This window comes from Betta splendens, chromosome 4 (assembly GCF_900634795.4).
Source record: "Betta splendens chromosome 4, fBetSpl5.4, whole genome shotgun sequence".
NCBI classification, from domain to species: domain Eukaryota; kingdom Metazoa; phylum Chordata; class Actinopteri; order Anabantiformes; family Osphronemidae; genus Betta; species Betta splendens.
The window spans coordinates 23,950,411-23,974,661 of NC_040884.2; the positions used below are offsets into that span (position 1 = coordinate 23,950,411).

Here is a 24,251-nt window from a genome sequence, read left to right on the forward strand (position 1 = left end):
CGCCAGCGTTAACGTGAGGTTGGAGTCACGTTGCAGGACTGGCACAGAATCCCTGTAAGTAACTTATATGAAGGGCACTTGATAAATAGAATGAAAACACAATTTAAAGGTTACACATAATTTAATGATCTTCAGTTCTTGCCTCCATCAACGGTGCTGTTCAGTGGCAGCTGGATGTCCTTCCATCCAAAAGGCTTCATCATCTGGGTGTTTGAGAGGCCCCAATCTTCAAAATCCAGCTTCCAATTTTTGGCTGTGTGACCAGTGATGGCTGAATAGTAAAAGAGTGCAGTGGAATATGCTTTTTCTATCACTTTTATCAGACAGACCACATGAATGTTTCCTTCTACTCTCAGTAGTAGGAAACTGTAAACACCCTGGGGAAACTTCAGTTCTGGTTTTTAGGAAATGCTAAGATAGAAACGTTAGAATTCATAAAAAGACAAAAATCTCTTTAATTTCAGAAAGTTGATATTTTAATAATTTTAGATTCAAAATAAAAGTATTCACACAAACCACATATTGAGTAAATAGGCAAGAATATCTCTTCACCCTAAAAAAGAAAACAAAAAATAAACAGTTGCATTGCCTGCTGCCACTTCACTGTTATTGTGGTTACCGGGACAAACATCCCATTCCAACATTTTATTACGGATAGAAAAGGAGGAACAAGCACATGTTAATAGAACAGACTGAAAAAAATGACCTGAAGCACTAACAGTAGCACTAGAAGTGGTACTTGTTGAAGTACTATTAGTATTTAGCTGTTGATTTGGAGGTTCCCTGTTGTTGGTGCTCAAATAAACTAAATAGCAGTAGCGATACAAACTTGTAATGCACACACAGACAAACTAGACAAACATCAGGGTCCAAATGAACCTGTTCCTTAACCAGAGTAAAATAAAACACCTCCTGAGAATTTCTTAAAATGTATATCCAGCCATTTCAAAACTACATTAGAATACTTGTTTTTTCTGTACAAACATGTATTATCAGGCTGTAACGGTGGAGTTGTTCTGGTGTGTTAAGGTTCATATGAAACCCTGGCGCTGGCCCCCACGTTCTCTCTGTGAACCCACTACATTGTAACTTGAGCCCTCACTGGGTTAAATGCATCAAACTGGAGGTAGAGGTAGATTTTCCTGAGAAGTTGTAAAGACAAAAGACAAGAGCCTGATTTCAGATCTGAAGTTAACTCAACGATACGTGAAGCCCCACACACAGGCACACATACCCACACGCGCACACACACACACACACACACACACACACACACGCGCACACACGCACACACGCACCTCCCTAAAGTTATAAGTAATCACATTATCATCATCATCATCATTAAAAACTAAAAGTAATCTCTGTGTGCTGGGGTGCTACAGCATGTCCAAAAAATGAAAGGGCAAAAGATAGAGCAAACAATAGAAACAAGATAGTCCATATCCCTAACAAGCCTAATTTCAGTAAGTAATCTATTTAACAAATCTTAGAATAAAGTTGATTAATAAAGAATTGTCACAGCAGAAGGCATCTTCTCAACTTTTCATAATTGTTCTAGTCTACAGTCAGGGGTCCAGTCCAAAGTCCTCAACCCACATTCACCTGTAAATGTTATGACAATTTTTCCATGATGGAGACACGTGTGAGCAGACAGTTTTCCTGGCATAAGTTCAGGCTACGGTAGCTATGGCTCCAGCTGGAGTAAAAGCAGCAGTATGTCAACATAAATGAGCAGAAAGTCATGACATCCTCATCATTTATGACATTGAGAAAGACAGGTAGGTTTTGTGCTGTTTGGAAGCTCCAACATGAGCAGAGATTTGGGAGTCAGCTCTGGAAAAAACAATATATTCACTGCTTCTATGGTGTGAAAACAAAAAACAAACAAAGACAAAACATGTTTAGTCCAGCTAAGTTACTGTTTCAGTCTGTACAACCGCTCATGAATGCACACAACAAGTCAACCTGTAGACTGCAGTTAAAAAATCCACAATAATCTGATCCCAACAAAACGCACAAGAACTGCAGCTGCAAAGCCTCTGCTATGGACGAACAGGCCATTATAGTTCACCGTTTTTAATTTGTGGATGTATTCTTGTAAATCTGTTAATTCTAAAGAGGCCTGATTTAAATAGAGTATTTTAGTGTTCAGAAAAAAATAAGAAAACTAGAAAGAATGGGAGATACATGTGATCCAACTTAGAAAAAACGAAGCTGACTGGGCACAATAACTAAATCCTCCACAGAGGGGCGCTGTTACTCTACAGATGCAGCTTGGTCTGAGTATTAGCTTACTGACATGTCTACCTTCTCCAACATCACTACAGTCAGTCCAAGGTGTGACGTCTGATTGTCTGGGTTCACTACAATCTCTTTCATAAACTCCTACTGAGCACCAGCCTTCTTCTCAGCTGAGGCAGAAACAGCACTTGATTGAGGTTGAGCAGTGTGTTTGGAGGTAACAGAGTTGTCACAAGCTCGTCTGATTGTCACTACCACACAATTTAAACCACCCTCCCTCATGCTGCTGTGCACAGAAAGAGAGAGAAAGCGCTGCAGTACGTCCACTCCTCGAATGCAAATATCTCAGAGCAGGTCGATAGATACACAATAAACATGGATCCATTGATGGGGGGAAGGGGCTTCAATGTTGCCTTAGGGGCCAAAAGGTCATAGGGTCATAAAAAAACAAAGCAAAAAGGAAAAAAAAAAGACAGCAATGTTGATCTTTAGATCACCATTGATTGAACCGTGTCTTCTCGAGAGCCCCCCCCCCCACCTTTTTCCTGTTTGATTGTCTGAAGATTATGAGCAACTGACATCTGCTACTCATGAAACGATGCACAGGGAGATGCTAGGCTTTCAGTGTGCAACAACCTGTGCTGTGACCACATGGACCAAACCTTACATGACCACAGGAGTAATTTACCATCTACTGTATAGTTTTTGGAAAAACAAGAGGGAATTAATTACAACTATGGGATATAAATAAATCAGATTGTCCAATCTCCTGAATATATTTTAACCACCTATTCCAGTTGTTTAAAATTCATAACATCCACTTTGATGCCCTTAGGTCACAGTGATTGATCTTGTGTTCCCATATAAACTGCACAAGAGGTAAATAATAAATGATAATGGATAAACTAGTCCTGTTAAATGCTAACTAGCCCAGCTTCTTCTGGCAGCGTAGCAGTAGGTTCCATATGTGCAGCCAACGACTCTCATGCAAAACATTTTCTTTTTAAATTTGGTTAACCTACCTTAAAATCACATTATTCAAACTTTCATTAAGTAAAGATTTACTTGTTCGTATTTTACTAGTTACTGGGTTCAAATGTAGCAGACAGCTGTAGAAAAGCTATTTTGATAAGATATAGTCTTTTCCTCTTTGATTGTCTAAACATACATTTTGTTGACTAATAATAAAACCAATTTAATAGACAGTCATTTCAGCCAGTACACTGTACTGATCCTAATATCTATTGGCCACAGCCAGGAGGCAGCCAAGACAAGTTTTGTTTAACTCAATTTCCACATAATCTTTTTATACTAGTCAAAACATTCATGTTGATTTCACACACGCACTGCAAAGCAACATCTGTACAACTAGCTCTTCCCCCAAGCAAATTAATTCTGAATGTAAACAATGTATTTGACTGCACATCTACACGTTGACCTATTTGTCTGAAATTACTTCACAACTCAAGGTCGCAACAGAAAGAGGCACTCACAAATCTACGGGGAACCTCATTTCGTGTAATCTCAGTTATATAATGAAGTAAAGCTGCAGTGTCTCACGTGAACTGAAGTTTCACTTCTGCAAATGGAAAAACAAAGCAAATTCATGGGTTGAATTAAACATCTGTGGTTGGAAACACAGTCTGTAAAGTGGCATTAGTCTGATAACCTGATGGCTGAGAACTAGTGAGAGAACACAGTAACAAGAGGGATCATGGCTCACATATAGACCTTGGTAATGTGGCTGACTTCATATTCATTACCCTGCAGATGGAACAGAAGCAAATGAAACCAGGCTCCATGTAGGCCACTCAGAGCCTCAACAGCAGCAGTTTCAGAAACGCAGGTGTGAGTTGCACCACCCGGGAGCAACCAACGCAAACCTTCAAGTTATGTGTGCCACCTGCAGGCAACGTGCGGCAACAACACTCTGTCCCTGTAGCTGTTGCTGTTGTGTTAGTTTGTGTTTCAACACAAGACAAGAGCCGTTAACGCTTCAAGTTCTGTATGTAATGCTGGAAGCTCTTAATAGAATGACCATATCTGCTCAGATTGAGGATAGTAACAGTAGCGTTTATTTAACCTATGGCCCTGGCATTGTGTTTAGAGGGAATAAGGTATCGCCAAAAACGTTCTTTGGACCTTTGCAAACCTGCCTAATTAAATGATTCTGAACTTGTATTGTGTGCATCTAAAACAAATTGGACTTGATATTTTGCTCAAAGCTCATGCAATGAGAGGCTGTTTCTGCTGCACTTTTATTTTCCTAAAAAGATATTAAAAAGTATTTTAATTTTTTTTTAGGTTTAATACATTTAAATAACCTAATTTAATGATAAAGTGTTACCTATTAGAGTGTAATGTTCCAAAAGTGAACAGTGTTTGTGCAGCAGCTGGTGGCGATTCCCCATTGGGAAGTGAGCACAGAATCAAAGCCACAGCAGGCATCTGGTGATATTTGACTGAAACAGTTAAAGCTGATTAGACGGAGGTTCTGCTCACTTTCTGGCCGTCCCATGCTGTGTTAAGGCCTCAGAGCAGGGCGTCCATACAAAGTCTGATTTATTTCATAACGCCAGTAGGAATGAAGCTGCTTCGAGTAGAGGTGGGGTCTTAGGGGGGGGGTTGAGTGGCAATCGTTAACAGTCAAAGGTCCAGAGAGGTAACACAGGTTAAAGTTCAGAAAGCAGAATGATTGATCTACTCGAAAATGCAGAGACAGTCTCTGGTGTGACTGATCTAACCTTTTACAAATCTGAGTATTTAAAAACACAACAACATTAAGACAGAAGTAAGCGCTGATACGACAGAGCCCACATTATCAGAAACCCCAATTAGGTATTGTCTAAAAACACTCAGATAATCGCAAGGCATTTTGTGTTATATCCCTGACAGATGGTGGGCTGGTCTCAAGGAGACCCTGTCCTTACCACACAAAATAGAAGCATTTGGATCAGGAGACGCACAAAAGCTCTGCAAAAAACGCAAAGCAGGAGAGAAAAATAAAAACCATCTGTAATCTATTATACAAGATAGAATGAGCAAAACCTCACATGCGTCTGTCAAAGACAGCGTCCATTGACATTTGATTGTCCATGTGTGTCTCCACAATAACAAGATTTAGTGGCTACGCAATTCCTGTGAGTTTAGGAAGTCTGTTCCTGCTTCCTGAAGGACTTTTATCTACAAGTACATTTATGCATCTGACTATGACAATCACTCCACTCGAAGGCCAAGTTAGTAAAAAAATGAAAATGCAAAATGAAGAAAAACAATTGACCATCAAGTACAGCTGATAGATACAAAATGACAAGCAGATGGACACCTGAGAAAAATCAAGGGTGTGTCTATTCATGGATAGAAGCAGTTGGTGAGGCACAGACGGCCCGGCATGATGAGGTGTAGCACAAGGCTCTCCTGAAGCTGACCTTACTCACACAAACTGAACGTTAAAGCCTGATGATCTACCTGCGTGATTATCAGAGACATGGATTTAACTGGCTTTACACCAAACAGATGAGACGTACATTACACAGCTGATTCAGGAACAGCTACAACAACAACTGCTTTAAACTCAGCAGGGCATCAGTTGTATCACTGTAGCTGAACTCTACACAGGCAGGGGCCAATAATAGACCAGATAATAGAATAAAATATATTATAAAGAGAAGATTCCCACAGATTCTATAGAGCCAGCTGTTATAATTTTGCATTTCACTGGAGAATCTGTGGCATTGATATCCTGTAGTATATTGGTACACAACAGGAGCTCAGGCCTGCACCAAACTTGCTCTTCCACACAGAGATTCAAAATGGTTGCCATGTGAATAAGGTTTAAAACAAAATGAGGTCACATCGGTACATCTTTACATGCCCTGAAAAAAAAAAATACCTTAAAGCTTTTTTGATTAAAAATAGAAGATAGTCATATTTCTTTTTTTCTTTTTATAGAATTCTGAATATAGATTTTTTCCTGCAGTAAGAGAACTGTTAAAGATTTAAATGATAAACACAAAAAATAACAATAATGATAATGACAATAAAAAGTTGAAACAAAAAATCTTTCCCCTAGAGGATAAAAAGTTGCTGTCAGTCAGTAGCTGTTTGTGTGTGTAAACAGTGTGTTACCTTTTCTAGTTATTTCCTTCTCTTTTGCTCTCCACTAATCTGTACATTTATGCAGAAATAAATAATTCACAAGTTGTGCATACTTATTTGTTTAGCATATATTGGCTCTCAGTTGAGATATTTCTTTCAAAATTATTTGGCTATGAAGAACAAAAGAGGTGAGTTTGTGAAGGAAAACCTGAGATAGTGTACTTCAAGTGATCTGAGATTCAGTTTGTGTCTTTTTGTACAATGTATGGTTCTTCTCTTTTTGGCATAGTTGGTGTAGAAAATGAGGTTGATTTTTGGCCTTACTTAGCCTGGTAGGTTGAAAAACTAAAAGGGGAAAGGCTCGGTGACTGTTAAGACAAGGGGTTGCTGGAGGTTGAGGTTGAAGTTGAGGTAGGTGTGTTCTGTTGCTGTTGAGGAGCGACTCGGCTGCTGATCACCTTGTTGGAGACGGATGATCCAGACGTACCAGATGAGGTGGACCCGGCTGCAGCCTGAGCAAAAAGAACGCCTGAAGAGACAATAGGAAAGAAAGGGAAAAAGGTTAGAGCACAAAGTGATGTCTCTAAAATGTATTAAATCTAATAAAAAAGACAGGAGAGTTAACCTTGCTTTAGGTGACAAGATCTTGAACATTGCAAATGTCAATAATATACTAACTAAGTACTATATAGGTCTAGGGGGTCAAACCCAGCAGCCTCAATCTGTCAATATGCTTCACCAGATCTGCTTGTCAGATGGTCAAACAGAGTGGCTTTCCTTCCTTCTGTACATCTTGCTGATGGAAATGTAAGGGGCACTGTGTCAAACCTACAAAGGCAACATTTCCAGAATAACACCCACTTCACAGTGTGACTGGAAAGCTGTGCTGAGGTGAGAAAGGAGGCAGAACAACTCTCTAGCTTCCTTCTTTTACCTGCCCTTCATGTAACTGACTCCAGGTAATACAAGCACAGAGCTGTCACATGCTGACAACAAAAGAAATGGCGAACTTTACAATTGGCGAACATTTAATGCATGTTTTCTCTACTACGTTTAAACCAATCACCCAAGTTTCTAACTGTACACGGACAAGACAATTAGTGCTTTCACCTCAGAGGAGGAAAGTCTGAATTCAGAAATGTTTACTCGTTGCTTTAAACTGTCTCTGAATAAATATCACATGACAGTGATACTGACCTGTGTATACCACTCCGTTCAGCTCTACTGACATGCTGATGCTGCTTGTGCCGTTAGTGGTTAGGTTTAGGGCTGACTCCTGCCTGCCATCTGTTAAAGAGAGCAAAGGCCCGGTTACAAAACCAATTATTCACACATTTACTCTGTTTGAAACTACAGAACTAATTGAATGAAGTATAAAACAGAATTATAAAAAAACTATTACTCAGAAATACACTCAGGGAAAGAAAAATGTCCAGTTGGACATTTCTTGGAAATGAGATTATTAATACTGAGAAACACTGCATACTCAATATGACAGACCGTCACCAAGAAAAAATGGTAAAAGATCAGGGAATCCCCCATATGTTGTGTACCCATGTGAGCATGCATAACTGCATACATACATTAAACAGGTCAACGTATAGCGGGGCTGTGTTCTTTCCAGACTACTGGGTGGTGTGGTTTGTGGTACATTGACAAGAATCTCTTAACATACTAACTGCCAGGAAGACTGTGACAATGTGTGAAATCCAGCTCATCTAAACTCTCAGGTGAAACACAGAAATGTCACAATGATATATGGTTTCACTGCTGATTATTTTAACTAAAACATTATGTATCAAGACGGGACAGTGTGTTTTGCCAATTTGTGTCATCTTAAGATCAACATTGTGATAAAATCAGACTCAAAGTTGCTCTAATCACGCTTGCTAATGTTTGACCTTTTGAGGCTCAGAAGACATAAAAAGCATCCATGTCATGGTCAGACACTGGAGGAATTTCCTAAATAGGTGTAGGCACAACCAATGTCACGTGTGACTGGTTGATTTTTTCTACTTTTAGCAGGTCAATATATCCAAACCTCTGAATACCTTGGTTGCTGATGCGAATGTTCATGGGCATTTGGGCGGTCATGGCCAGGAGGTTGTGTTGAAGCGCTCTCTGTAGAAGTTGTTGGTGTTCCTCAGCGGGCAGTGCCCTTTTCTTTGCTGGATGAGGCTCGCCAGCCTCCAGTTTGTCCCTCAGCTGCTCCAGAGCCGCTACCTGAGCTGCCATGGCTGCCTGAGCTGCCACGGCCTGCACAGCAGCCACAGAGTGACCTGCTAAAGCTGCAGCTGGCAAATGAGGAACTCCAACCCCTGGAAGTGGCTGGCCTCCCTCCTCTTCTAGTCGGACAGGACACACAGGAAGATAGGACTCAAAATGAAGCATCATCCCGCTAGTATAAACAAATATAAACCAGCAATCCATTCTAATTACATGAGAATGAAGGAAAGGAAGTAAAGGAATCATTTTCTTTAATCTAGGGTTGACCACTTTGTCAACTGTAAAGTTGAAGGAAACAGATATTCCGGGTTTGACAATTAAGACAATTTTTCATTGACTTAATTTCTCCAGTTCTCACCTTTCTTGATCTTCTGAATGGGGGTCAACGAGGCTCCATTGGTGGCAACCGTCAGATCCACACTAGAGGGACGCTTGAGTGAGGAAAGCATGGTGGGTGTCCCATTAGGAGAGTAGGTGAAGAGAGAGCTGCCAAAGCTCTGCCGTCGGCCCTCCCGTCGATTACTGTCAATGGCTGCCTGGAGTTCGTTGGGGTTGCTCAGACCCCTTTTATCACATTCATAAGGGTAGAGGTACTTCATGTATCTAAAAACAAAAAAATGTTTTATCTAAATGTTCACAAAGTAGAGCGAGGAGTCCTAGGCAAAGTGCACAAGATATTTACATCAGACTGTGAAATATATATATATATATATATATATATATATATATATATATATATATATATATCTAACAGATATAACAGTATCTCTATAACATGATGACCAGGAGCACTAAAACTTCACAATCCTTACTCATAAGACAATGATGAATTGAAGTTACATATGTAGTAAATAAAGTAGCGATGTCTCTTCTGTAAGAGGACATGTGTTCAACTTATGAGCAAAATAAGGAGTGAAAGTGTAGGCAACCACAACACTGAATTATTTCAAACACAGAGGTCATGCGCTGAAACAAAAGATGTTGACAACTGATAAGCTGCAGGTGCACAGTGAGCAGAACAAAGGAATTAGTGCAGCTGTAATTGTTGTAGCCGAAAGACACAAACGCGAATCATGTTTTTGAATCTTAACCGGAACCGATCTGCCCAGTAAATAATGTACTTGTATGTGTTGATGGCAGGTCCAAATTCAATTTAAAAAAGTGAGTACATAAGAGTGTGTGTGTGTGTGTGTGTGTGTGTGTGTGTGTGTGTGTGTGTGTGTGTGTGTGTGTGTGTGTGTGTGTGTGTGTGTGTGTGTGTGTGTGTGTGTGTGTGTACGGACTGTGTGCGGAGGGTGAAGGCTGCACTGGTGATTGAGGTAGGCAGGTTGAGTCCTTTGGTGATCTCCCTCCACAGCTTCTTATTGATGACCTCGACCAAGCCACCCTTCTCTGTCACCAGCTTGTAGAGCATGTACAGATCCAGAACCTGTTTGGCCATGATGGGAATACGATTCACTGGGGTTCCTGGAATTGGCAAACACAAGGAAAAGGTCAACAGACATTTAAAACACTGTCATGGCATGAAATTGCTATTGACAGTATTTAGCGTCCTGTAATTTTTAAAAACAACAAAACAGTTTTAATGTAAATTCATGTTCAAGTTACTTAATTTAGTCACATTATAAAGCTAATTAGGATTTAGAATGACAGCAACGCTTTATTCACTGCCTTGCATAGTAAAATAACAAATACACTGCTCCGCCAAGTCCAAGACAGCAGCTGAGAGAACCCACAAACAGCACAGTGTGTGCTTTAATGCAAGTCAAATTGATTACACTGATTGATCCTTTTTGTAATTAAGTTAAACCCTAATTTAATAAATGAATAAATTGAGTGCATGGGACACTTCTCCCAAACCAACATGTTGTGAACTCTGACAGAATGACTGACAGAATGTTACGTGCAGACGCCTGGGATGTTAGATATTAACTCCATGACTTGAGAAAGATACTAGATTGTGATCTCATTTTAAACTGAATGTTTTTATCTATGTACACAATCTAATAATGCTGTTTATTTTAAGCCCATATCTATCACTGTGTATAAATTCGTGAGAGAGATGATCAAAGCTGTCAAAACAGGCATAGTGAACCCAGCTACAGGCCTCGGGATCATGTTTAACATAAAACAGCTTTGATATATTTGCATATTGTGACCTGCAGATGTCACTCTCAGATTCTCAGAGCTGACTTGTTAGACCTGCCCACTGTGATGGGGGAATTTAACACTGTTGTACCTCAAGTACAGGTTTTTCAGTCGTAACACATGTCTGTTGTCTTACGAACCTCCTGATCTGATTAAACCAGTTGAGCCATCCTGTCAAAGCAGGCTTGTTGACTGATCGGTATTTATGAGAGCAGATCCTCTACAATGAGCTGATGAGCACTTGCGTGACTCGCAGCTTTCTGAGTTTGACACTGTTGTTTGCAGAATCCAATGTAGTGAATATCATGCATGATAGCTGTGTCAGTGTGTGAGTGCATTGTTGGCAGGGCCTATGGCAGGATGGGAAGGTAAACCAATCCATTCCTGAGCAGGGTTACAAAGTGTTCTTTCTAGTTATAGCCTGGGAACGATGAAGGTTTGCGCGACATAAAGCAATCATCTGTGATATGAATAACGACCCCACCCATCTGAATGAAAGACGAGTAGATGGGTGTTGTATGTCAGAGGGGATAGTAAGGCAGGAATCCTCCTCTCTATATTCAACTATAAAGAGCTTTCTATGACGCTCACTGAAAATAAAACGGTGAGCTATAATACGAAAACAACGTATAACATTTCCATTCATACCTAACCCAATGAAAGTACATGTTTAATTTAGACAGGGTGATTTTTGGACCTGTAAAAACAGAATTACCTACCTCTCTTTTGCATGAAGCTAAAGAGGTCATCCAGAAACTCTTTTCTCTTTGGGTCTCCATCAAGTTCATATAACTGAAGAAAGAAAGAGAAGAGACACAGATGAAGATACAGCATTACATGGGAACACCAGAACTCAGGGTGCTCTCTGCTGGCCCAATAATCATGCATTGTGTCAATGACAGTAAAGACTAACATCCTATTGCTGTCATTATTACATGTAATATAAGATGACTACAAACAAAACACTGAAACTGATTATATACTGTAATAAGAGAAATGAATAGAGAAATGTTGTCTGGCTTGATGAGAACCTGATGTGGGTCCAGCTGCTAGCGGGGCCCCGAGCTTCAGAAAGTTCAGAGGAAAACTTTGCAGTAAAGTGGGGCGCTTCCTCTAGAGAGTACAGTGAGGCCATTGAGCGAGCATGTTTTTTTCTGGTTTGCCTGTGTTATAGTGACGTATCTTATTTGGGGCATTTCTACCCAGTTGGCAGAGCATTCATTGACCCAACAGTGAGCTAGCATAGGCACAGACCACACTGGTCTTAACAACAACATACGATATACGAGTGTCTATTCAAGGTTATAGTTTCATAATGTGTTATTAGAAATGGCACGCTGTGAAAGTGTAGCGTTGAACGCCATCAAACAAAACCACACAGAACATGAGCAGGGCTGCGAATTATTACAACACAGTCCACAGAGAGTTGTATAGTGTAGAGAAAATATTACACAACAGCTCAGTATATGACTAACATTAATTTAAAATATCATAAAGAAGTCATCAAAGCCATTGTCCTCCATTCTATGTTAATAAATAGATTAAAATCTTTACTATTGACTAATATGGCATTTATTAAGTTAGTCTAAAAGAAAGGACAAATATCTATAATACATACGTTTTAGAAGATGAAGTTATAAAATTAGTTGCATGTCTGATTATTGTATATTCAATTTTTCAGTTTCTATTCTGGATTTAGATTTGCTAAAACTATATATAAGCTATACTATGTGTGCCTATTACATGACTACAGAAAAACACTGAACAAGACTGTGTTGAAACTCAGACAAGTCACCAGTGAAAACTGCAACCGTATTTGACGTTTGAATAAAATTTGCATATGGGGATCAATCCTGACTTAGTTTCTAACCACTAAACTACTGTGCCACCACATCAATGCAGATGAATAAAACATGTACATTTGTAACAGCAATGGCTTTTACCCACCAACAAACTGTCTCTCATTGTGGCATTCAGTGCTCATTAGTGACGCCAAGCTGCCATACAATCTTGTTATCTAGTGAGTAGAAGGGAACAGAGGGGTGGGGACTGCTGGAGTGAAGAGGTTTGAGGTGGACGAGCAGTGGGGGTTGGCTAATTTACAGGCCTCCTGGAGGCAAGGGGGAGTTTTAATTACAGGATGCATGCATTTCGTGAAGTGCCACGCCATAAATCTTGGCTATGACCCCTCCACTCCCTTCCCCCAATGGTGTTTTATTTGCTTTCTATCCTGCTTACTTTCTGTTCTAATCACACAAACAAATATTGCCCTCGCAGGGTGCAGTTGTGCTGCCACATCTGGGAGAAGGGCTAATGCCAAGATCATAGTCCTTTCAGTTCTCCAGATGTTGTTGAATAGAGAGATATTGAAGATCAAATAAAATTTTACAGAGTAATGTATCAAACCTAAACCAACAAAATTCTTTCGTCTTTCCACACATTTTTTCTATATAAACCCAGACAAAACTATATAATCTACTCAGTGTTATTCCAAGGTTAACAAGTTTTTGTCTTAATGTTTTCCTGTCAGTCAATGAAGCTAGCAGACTCACAGTATCAATAGTACCTTTGCATATTGTGTTAGCTATGGGTGTGGGTGTGTGTGTCTTTTCAGCTTTGTATTTAAAATGTGAAAAAGCATTAATTCTGTTATCTATGGCTTTGATTTGCTTTGATCTGCGCACGCACAGTCTCTTTAAACTTGTTCTGGTGACAAATGGCAGTGGAGCCAAATGGTGTTCAAGGAAGTTGGGTGTTTGACCTTATCCTATCTTGTGTGTGTATGTAGGTCAGCAGCATTCCATTAACAGACAAATAAAAAAAGAACCCAAAAATAGCAAACTAAAGTAGTTTTAAACTGCAAAAAACAAAAGCCTGTTGCTGCAACGCTGCCACCATCAAAGCAATCACCAAGCAGTGATGGTATTAGCAAATAATTCTGTAAGGGGGGGGGGGGGTTGTATGTGTGAGTCTGTGCTGGGGGAGGGGTCTACTTTACCATTAATGCAAATAGAACTCACCAAGACAGAGGTACGCAAGTGTCACATGGCTTTGCAACTGAAAACCAAAACTGAGAGCAGACCTGGTATCTATGTGTGACCATGTACCATGTGACGTGCACCTGTCGATCATCTAGGGATCACACAAATACACACAACACAAAGAAAAAAGTCGTATTTCACTTATTCTGATTCTAAGTATTAACAATAGGTACCAACTGATTATACTTTATGTTTAGATTTTATGAATGTGTGTTATTTACTTGGAGTAGATGTAATAATGGATGCATTCTTACAATGTATAATAAGATGACACCTGCCTTTGGAATAAATTTGCTTCATTCTGTTTTGTATTTGCTAACATATATTGTGCCAATGAGTGGGTTAACCTGCACATAACGTAACCAAGAGCTGTGAGTGTCTGCTTTTTCAAACAAAAATCTAGGTTTACCTGTGAATGTAAATAACACAAGTATTTACACTCGGGCTACATTCAGTTTGGCCCAACACAGAAGGACCAGTTTTACAACTTCATAGCAATCTAAGTATGAACATGTTGTTTTCGTATAGTCCTGCCTGACTAGAATGGAAAAAAACTGCTGTTCCATTTACAAATTTTTTTCATGGAAAGATCGAAAATGTGTAGATCAACACAGTGGTGACGCTCCTCTTTATTAAGATTATATGAAAGTTGAGTTATGGCACCTGGGCTGTATGAAGAAATGCACAATGTTTAAAAAAAATAAAGTCTATAAGCTGATACAGGAGAATGTAAACACCCACAAAGTGGGGGGAGGAAGGCGGAGAGCAGACAGCTGTGCTGAGGAGTTCCTGAGCTTCTGATTCAATTGCTGAACACAAACACTACATTCTTTCTGGCCAAAGTCCATTTATGTGCATCATTTCTGTGACAAAGCAAGCATGACCACAAATACACCATCATTTTAGTGTCAGTGAAAACACACAATGCAATAATCTGATTTTGAAAGGTAATAATAAAAAATGACAAGTGTGACTAAGCAAACTATGGTTGTTTTTGATGCGTCATCAAAAACTGAAGAGGAAATTTCTGTAGATTAGTCAAAAATTTGTTTTCACCTACAGTATGTGCAAACAGAATAAGTATCCGTTTCAAGGCTGCTAAATAGCACTGAGGTCAAAGGAGTGTGACCAGAGAACGATAAAACGCATTGGATCCCTAGAGACTACAGTGAGATTTGAGATTTACTGTTTGTTGTATTCTAATTTAGCTGTTGTGAGAAGTATTAAATGTCAGGAATTTGGAAATTCTGGTCGTGAAATCATTTGCAGAGGCCATTAACAGACGAAACAAAGGACAATACATTTCTGCGCCAGAAGGTGAAAGAAAGCAAAGTTTGGCCATATTTGTTTGTAATAAAATAAAAGCATGTACAGATATCCGTCTTTTGCTTACATGGTACAAAATAGAAACAAGAGCTCACATTTAACAAACAGGGCTGGTAACATTTGAGTGTTACAGTGTTGCTCCAACAGATTTGTTCCGTCTGTTTGTTCTCTTTGACAAGTAAGGAAGAATATAGCTGAAGTGACCAGCTCACGTACTTGTTTTTTCTCCCCCTTTGTTGTTCACAATCTTTTCAGCAGCTCTTTGCACAAATTTTTCTAGAGATCACAAGTTAACTATCACTGAATGGTGGCATCTCCTTATGTTCTACAAATGCAATCAACTGCATGAAGTCAACTGAATAATTGTACATGATACATCCAAATGTAACAATCCATGAATTTGTCTGATGAACATTTCATATATGACATACGCTAACTAACTCTCTGGGCTTTTAGTATTTTATTAATTTGTTTCCATTATCAAGTTGATTCCTTCAATCAACAAAACTGACAGCAGAGTGACAGAGTCTGTACTGATATGACTCTATAAACTGACATCTATAATGAATCTGTCTTAGTCTTTTGTGCCCCGCTCCTCAGCCATTCCCATCCCCCACATACACACAATTGAGCTATCTCATTGCAGATGCTCTGAACAGTGTTTTATTGACAGACAGGATGAAACCCATCATCATTCTAACTGACCGACTGACCTCACAAATTTAACTATCGACTCAGGATGAAAAGCCATAAGCCTGCTAACATACACTACGGAGTCATGAATAGTGTTTTACCTGCAACACTCATTTTCTGAGCAAATGTTATAAACAGGGTGGAAAATTAATTGAGAATGATATAGAAGGGGTTTGCATAGCTGCATATTTGAGCAAGTAAACCATGGCACTACACCAATCAGTAGTAATTCATAAACCTGAAGTCGTTAATTATTTAATGCACTTGTTTGTTATTGACATTTCTGAGTTGTACGTACGACTTTGCATTACAGAAACAAGATGTACCAAGTGAATTAATTTGTATCTACTGTAACATTCTTTGTGCTGGAATACAAGAATAATGAAATTTGGACTCTGAACATACACACACCTACACTTACACTTGGTGCCTAATACTAATACTAGACTAATACTTTCAGCTGCTGGTGCACATATATTTGGCAAAAAAAGAAAATTATAAAAAAATAACATGCTTTCCCAGACCCTTTGTGACAAGATGCATGTAATGGTGAGCAATCATTTCAAACCACCCTACTAATGTGTACTATGACTACAACAGATACCCAATTTGGGCAGGGCAAAGTTGAACAAAGCAAAGTAGAGAAAGTAGGCGTAGCAATAGTTGTAGCTCGTAAAACTATGTGTTGAAAGAAAAAAAACAAATAAAACAATACCACAGTCAGTATGAATCGTTTGGTTTTGTTGTTACTTCCAAAGTCATGTAGTCAATATTCATTTAGTGAGTGTGTGTAAAATCTGTAGACATTTATTCAGCGCCAGCACAGATGCTGTGATAAGGCTTCGGTCTGAAGGCAGAAAGATGGCGACAAAAGATAAAAGGTTCAGAAGGTTTCAGATGCATGCCATTAACGGTCACAAACAGTCTGAAAACATAGCAGGCATATTTAGTTGGGCCCAGAAGGGCTAAAATGCACATAGTGCTGCACTGCAGGTCCTCAGTTTGGCACACCATGTTGTGCAGAAGGAAAGACACATGGTTGGGTACCTGCACCATCCATCAGAGTGATGGATGGGTAAGGCAATGAGTTTAATGGTTGACAATGGTGGCCTTAAAAAATTATCTGGCCCACCCAGCTTCATGTTGGACGCATATCTGTCTGTGTGGCTCCTCAGAGACTGAGATGTTGTGGCCACGTGGCTAATCCCGCCCCAATCAATAGGTGAACAGGCCACAGTTTGACCTCGAGAAACCCTTAGGGTTTCATGGAGCTTTGAGATTGCAACCATCGCTATTTCTTTGCTAAATGAATGCACACATTTCATAATCACGTTTTCTAACAAGAAGTTCAGGCATTGCTTATAGTTGCCCATACAGACCACATTCTTTAGAATTCACAGAAAAGGACAGTGCAGAAATCATCAACACCAATGACCTGCTGTATTTATACACACATTGGATATTATCATTGGTCAGGTATAGTCTGTTTAACATATAGTACACCTGCTATAGAACGATTTCAGTTTCACATACACCTCTACAACTAACTCCGAAACAAGTTTATTGTTGCAATGCTTGTCTGAAAAGGCGATCATGAACATGTTGAATGTACGTTCAACATATTTTAAAGGCTTTCATATATCCACACCTTACTGTTGGTATTGTACTTAGAGTAACTGTCAGAAACAATCAACAGAGCTTTGTGTTATGTGTACATGTATGTGCACGTAGTTCCATACCAACTATATGGGGACACTCCCAAAAACATTGCTTCATAGGGTTTAGAATAAAATTATCAATGCAGATGCAACTGAACTGAAACTTTAAAAAAAAACTAACCCTGCAAACAAAAGAGTCTTGACATATTTTGACAGGTTAATTAATCACACTGCAGATTTGTGCTTTTAATTGAAAAGGTTTAGCTTTCAATGGTGACCTTTCCTTTTCAAAACAAGTGATCCACAAGTGTCAGTAATAATATTAATGATTGCACCACACCTACTTAAACTACCACTAAATGATCCATAAAATACAATAACAAAGTCTTTGATGAGATAAATCCAATATTAAAAATTCTAGCACCACCCACATTTTTTTATATTATGTCAAAAAACTCTGACCCATTTGTTGATACTGGTGAATAAATGTAGTCCTAACAGAGTCAACTCTTGACAACATAGCACCTTGTGATATACAGACACACGCAAACGAATGCGCACAGGCACACAAACTATGCATCTTTTCCTAGATACATTATATACATATATATATTCAATGCCTTTAGCCAATAAATACAACCCTTCACCAAACATTTTTGAATGTTAAAGCATAGGTTCTGTTTTTATTCTAAAGTGGCTTCGGTTACTATATATGAAAGTGATCCTGTATTACTGGATGTTGTATGCTGCCAACAATTCACTGCAAATCGAGTTCTGTGCTCATACTGAGATAAAGTTAGAGTTGAAGAGGAAGACGAGTTAGAACAGAACAAGGAAGAAAAAATAAGAGGATGGTAGTGAAGAACAATTAGATATGAAGCATTTTTGTGACCCTCCTCAGATCACAATAATCACTTCCTCTTTCTATATTAAAGCGTAGACACAAAGTCATGGGGAAGCAGTGAGTAAACATTCAAGTTATCAAAGAAAGGACCGAAGTAAAATCTATGTTGTACAACCAAACCAAAGTGAAATAAAAAGGACAGACTGATCACATTCCTGTTTTAATATATAACTAAATGTCTCTTCTCATAGTGCCTCTTTGCATTAGTCTTCTGTTTAATAAGAGGAACAGGGACCATTAGGTGTGTGTTTCCTTTGTGTCAAACACAAATCACTAGACCTAAGGGTTTCATCAAACACAGCACAGTAACAGGGACTCTCCTGTGCAGATTCAATTTATACAAGTCTTATTTGTTGGTTTATGTCTGCATGGTTTGAGTGTTTCTTGCCTTTTTATTTATTTGCAAGACTAAAAAACAGGTATTTGTAGTTCAGAAAGAGCTTTGAAATACTTGTACATTCACATTTCAGTTCAACCTTCCTGGTGAAAAAGCTGGGATAATGCTCATATCAACTTCATATAAAATGCAAAAACAACATGATTCGGCATGTTCATATACAGCCCTTGGGGAGATCAAAAGAGCCTGACAGAATGACAGTGGAATATAAACCCAACAAGCACTTATCAGACAGCTGTATCAGCAGAACCCTGATGGTCAATCCCAGTAAGTGTCGCTCCCAGTTGGCTCCCATTCGAGCTACACTTCCTGTAGCCACTAACAGCTCCCTCCCCCCACTACACTGAATATGTGTGTTTGTGTGTGTGCGTGTCTGAGCAATTTAATGTTTAATGCCAACTCCCCCTCCATTCACCCTGATCATGGTGAGTGCCATGAATTTTTAAAGACATCCCTACTTTACTGTCCATCTGGGCTCCATCTGCCCAGCTGCTGGTGTTTAAAGCAGACAGAGACACAGAAAGGACGACTTCAAAGGCTATGCTTGGCCTCTGGACACTTGCTGGCCTGAGGAGAATACTGTTTATAAGAGGGGCAGGGGAGTAGGCCAGTTTGAAGCATATCATAACACTGAAGAAACTACACAGTGACAGAACCAGATTGTAATTGTCCATCCACAACAACACAGAGTAGCTGAGAAGACACAGTGTTTATGGAATTCACTCAAATAAGACACTTAAAAGCAAAAATACAGTTTGTCGTGTCTTATGCAACTCCTGTATATCTCAGTTACACAAGCACATTCTGATGTCATCAAGTGTATAAGAGCTATATGTCTTGACAGTCATCAGGTAAATGTTAGATGGTTTAAAACAGCTATCAAGAAATGGCTATACTTGCAGTTATATGAAGAATAAATATTTTGAATTTCTTTGTATGTTTAAAACTTGGTCACAATTCAGTACAACAGTTGGCATTATAGCAATATAGCAAGTATAAGTTGTGCTATATATTGAAACAAGTTAATTTACAATAATTATAATAAAATTTTAAAAACTGTTTTCCAGTAAACAATTAGAATGGTTTTGGTAATAAATATGATATGGTTTATTGAATTACTTTGCTATCTCAATAGTAAAAATAAAAATGAAACATTTTCATTAAATAAAATAAAAATGGACCTCGGTAAACATCAAACATCAGTATTTACATGCTTAGGTCCTGGTTAAGTTGGTGTACTTTGTTGAGTATTAGTATTGCTCACTTGTGAGTCTCAGATATTCTCTTACTGGTTAACAAAAACAAAAAGCCCAAATTAAAACCCATTAGTAGTTGTTCAGGTCTAGACCTACTGAAGACCTACTGAATGAATAAAGGAACAGAGTCAAACTGGTCGAGTAGCTGACTGGTAGCTGATGGGAACAGATGCATGCAAGCCTAATGGAAGGCAGGATTGCACTTGTACTATTGACTTTAAAAGGAGTGTAAACGTTTACTGAAAATAAAAATGCAGAGTGCAATGAAAAGTGTGATATTGATATGGGCAGATGTATGGGAGGAGTTCAAGGTATAGATGAGGGCTGCATTGGCATCACTAAAATAACTCAGTTGAGATGGCACTCCACCAGCAACACAAATCAGTTTCAATTACAAAATAATCCAACGATGCTGGCATAATTTGATATCTGTATAAAACCTTGGCCTTTATTTAATTCTGCTGCACTCTGTCACCGCCAGATATGACAGTCCTGGCAAAGTGCCTTGAATATTTTGATTAATTCACTTAAAACCACAGTGCAATCAGACATCCGTACAGACAGCCAATCCTGGCTTGATTTAGTGTGACCTTTCAGTTTAGAGTGGTGAGAGACGAAAATGGCTGAGAGATATACCAGAACTGCAGGCTGGGTCTTGGCAGATATATGCACACATGGCCTAGAGCAAGCCTGAACTATAAGCTGGGTTTATGTGCATGTTTTCACACCTTAGAAATAGATTGTTAAAAACTTTTGTTATCTTTCTTTTTGCCTGGTCTATTATTTGGACATTTGTTAATGCTCTCGTAACATTTGATTTAAAGCATTATTGCCAACTATGCTATAAAACTGCTGTAAGTTAAAGTAAAAAAAAAAAAAAAAAAAGAAGAAAAAGAAAAGGAAAAAGAAGAAAAATTCAGTTAATGCTGCAAGACAACAAAATGTGCTGTCCTGCCATGCTTGAGATCTTGCTTTTCTGTATTTTTCTTCATGTTTTGTTTGTTTTATGGTTCAGGTTTACCTCAAGCTGAGTAAAAACCCTAAAATCATGAGCCTGGCTTTCCCACAACACTGAGACATTGTACCCAGCTATTCAAATGTCTTGACTTAGGCCAAGTTTTCAGTTTGGAAGAGCTCCAACTGTTGCGGACTGATAGAGGTTGACAGCGTTTCTGCTGAGTATCTGGGGTTCCTAGTGGCCACATTATCACCCTCCCTCAGGCACATTCCAACAGCCTCCACCCACCTGCCCAAAATAAACTGCACAGCCTTAACCCCTTCCTCCCCGATCACACGCCTTTATACCGGCTTGTAATTACATTACAAAATTCAAGTGTAGTTTTATATATATATATATATAGATTGATTTATTAACACACACACTTTTACCATTCACAGATCACAACCTCACCCCGACCTAAGATCAGGAATGACTGAGTGACCAGGTGTGAGGAAATTTAGGGTAAATGTTTTTTGCTCTTCTATGTATAAAAAGAATCTTTTAGAATGTAAAAGTCCTAGTTAAGTAAAACAAATAATATATAAAAAAAATATACAAGTTTTCATTGAAAGTTCATCAAGAATATCATTCTTTAATTTAACTGCCCGTATTTCACAAAAGAAAACTACAAATGACAGCTTCAAGAGAAAAAGCAGAAGCAAAGTATAAATGGCACACACCAAATATAAAATAAGGCAGAAATCACCGAGTTTGATTTGCATGACTTAAAATTATCAGGGGAATGGCTGTGCTCATCATGACAGGTTTGGTCATTTTTACATTACATGCTGTAGGAGCAGAACATTTACGAACAATTATAATCACACACCAAAGGCAAACTGTTAAAAACTACTGTAATTATCCAAATGCAAAATCAGTCCTGGTTAAATGGTGTGCAGGACACAAATCCAAGAATTTGGAGGTTAAAATAATGTCAGTGTGTTTGTTTATATCAAAAGCAACAACAATGAGGTGCAGAAGGTTTAAACTGAATATACAGTTCCATTCTACCATCTTTAGTGTCAACACACTTGAAGGAATTTGATCTTGTAGGTGTGACAGAGGTTTTAATCAGCAAAGAAATGTTCAAGACTATCTTGACAGCCAAGATACTGGCTGTTCTGGTTATATAAGTGACGGTTACAGTAAATCCACCACCAGTGCATTACTTGTGTGAAGAATAAAAAAAGCAGTACTACAACTACTGAGAGCATCAAATTAATTCACATGAACTTTTACAGAGGGAGTGGTGAACTATTTAAAGAAACAGTTTTAGGGGAATTACAATCTATGTGCTCTGTAATTACCAGATACATGCCTTAAATTAAAAGAATCTGTGGTTAAGTTCAAAGCCTGGATGAGTGGAGCTGACATCAAGTTACCTCCAATGTACAGAAAAGATTTTTAAATCCAACCAATTACCAAACCAGTTTTCTTCTTCCATGACAACAGCTTCTCATACAGCAAAACATGTTAATGGAATAAAAAAACGCTGCAAGACATGAATGACTTAGCATTTTAGTAGTGGCTTCTATTAGGCCATATAAAAAAGGTCTTCAGTTCTAAGTCTAAGCGTATTAGAAAGAAGCACACAAACAGTTTCAGTAATAATCAGTAATGTCATCTCATGGGTCTTGTTCATGAATCCTAGCTATTCTATGGATTTTATCCATTTTTATTAGGGGGATGTTTTACCATAATGATCAAATGTCCATATATTTGTCTTATTTCATACTACACTAATGATGGCTTAGAGTTGAACTAAATACAGCAAGTATTTGTCAAGAAGCTATTCAGTTTTTTAATAATCATCAATAGAGAGTAGTTTTACGGTCTTTCTTTCTGCAGCAGCTCTCCATTTAAACTTAGGTGTTGACAGGCTTAAATCTTACTACATAAACAGCCTGTCTTATTCCAACAGGCCCTCCCTCATAATATCTAGCCCACTAGCATGTTTACAGTAAACAGAAGCATAGTAAAGCTGTTACAATAAACCCTACCCCCACCCTTCTACCTTCTTTATCCTTTTCATGACAAGAAACTACAATTTTATGCTCTTTAGCCACATTAGTCGTAGAAGCTTTAACAAACGTGCCTTAATGCCAGGCGGGAGAGACAAATTCAGACTCAGCTTGGGTTTTATCAACATTTGGTCAGTGACTGGTGTTAATTTACCACCCTGGTCAGATTACTGCATGCATTGCTGAGAAAGTGACATGTAGTTTTGATGTGAGGGGTATGAAGGTCAGCTGTAACTTGCTGCTCAACAACATTTTTGTGATTTATATATTCCCACAGTGGGCTTTAGCAGCTTACTTTAGAATGTTTTAGGGATTTAGCTCACACGGCACGATACTGTGACCACAAGTGATTAAATTATGCAAGAGAGTTCTTGCACATAAAAATCATTCATGCACATTTCTAGTGGGTTCGTTTGCATTGCGTTTTCTGTATTTCTGCTTTTTCCACCAAAAACATCAGAATCAACATAAGTTAAAACAGGGCGGATGATCATGTGCTGTCTGACAAATGCAAAGCATTATGTTGTGCATCTAATAAGCTAAACACACACACACACACACACACACACACACACACACACACACACACACACACACACACACACACACACACACACACACACACACACACACACACACACACACACACACACACACACACACACACACACACACACACACACACACACACACTTTGGAATTTGTAGGTTGTACATTATTACCTTTACCTTCCGTGTTGCAAGGGTCTTGTTTCCTAAACATAGCTGACATGTCTCCTATTTATCTAGGTGACCTTTCAAAATCACTTTATTGTAAAAGACTGCTCAAAGCAAAAAAGCAAACGCAAAGCAAAGGCAACGTGAAGACATAGATTCTACCTGTCTGAATTGCTCCTCATAGGTCCATTCTCCGTGGTCCTGCCCACCCAGGTGGTTGTGCGTGCTGTGAGGAGGAAGGATGGCAACACGAGGCTCCTGGTCAACATTGGAGCGAGCCTTGAGCAGCTGAGAGTGGGGGTGAAGCTGGCGGTGAGGCAACAGTAGAATGCCTTTTCCAGGTGCCACAGCTCCATGGCCTGTTGGCAACCCCTCCTCTGCCAGGTCATCATCATAGTCTTCATCTATCTCGCCTTCAAAGTCTTCTTCATCCCATTTCTGTTTGCTGTATGTGTGTTATATGCAAAATCAGATTGTTTAACAGTGTTGCAACACATTTTAGAACATTCAAGACAACATATTTAGT

At 38.9% G+C, this 24,251-nt stretch overlaps 1 protein-coding gene across 3 annotated transcripts in view; it reads right to left on the reverse strand.

Annotated features, from left to right (window-relative positions):
* Positions 1-453: 453 nt before the first annotated feature.
* The window catches only part of arid3a (AT rich interactive domain 3A (BRIGHT-like)), a 35,567-nt gene continuing 11,769 nt past the window's right edge, over positions 454-24,251 (reverse strand). For 2 of the 3 annotated variants that reach the window (XM_041070451.2, XM_041070452.2), the window contains exons 3-9: positions 23,888-24,170; positions 11,433-11,505; positions 9,849-10,032; positions 8,924-9,168; positions 8,391-8,684; positions 7,537-7,626; positions 454-6,868 (exon numbers count right to left, since the gene is read on the reverse strand). In XM_041070451.2, coding sequence (XP_040926385.1) covers positions 6,711-6,868; positions 7,537-7,626; positions 8,391-8,684; positions 8,924-9,168; positions 9,849-10,032; positions 11,433-11,505; positions 23,888-24,170 — 1,327 coding nt within the window. In that variant the 3' untranslated portion in view covers positions 454-6,710. The remainder of the gene's footprint in view (positions 6,869-7,536; positions 7,627-8,390; positions 8,685-8,923; positions 9,169-9,848; positions 10,033-11,432; positions 11,506-23,887; positions 24,171-24,251) is intronic. The other variant, XM_041070453.2, reaches the window with a different exon arrangement.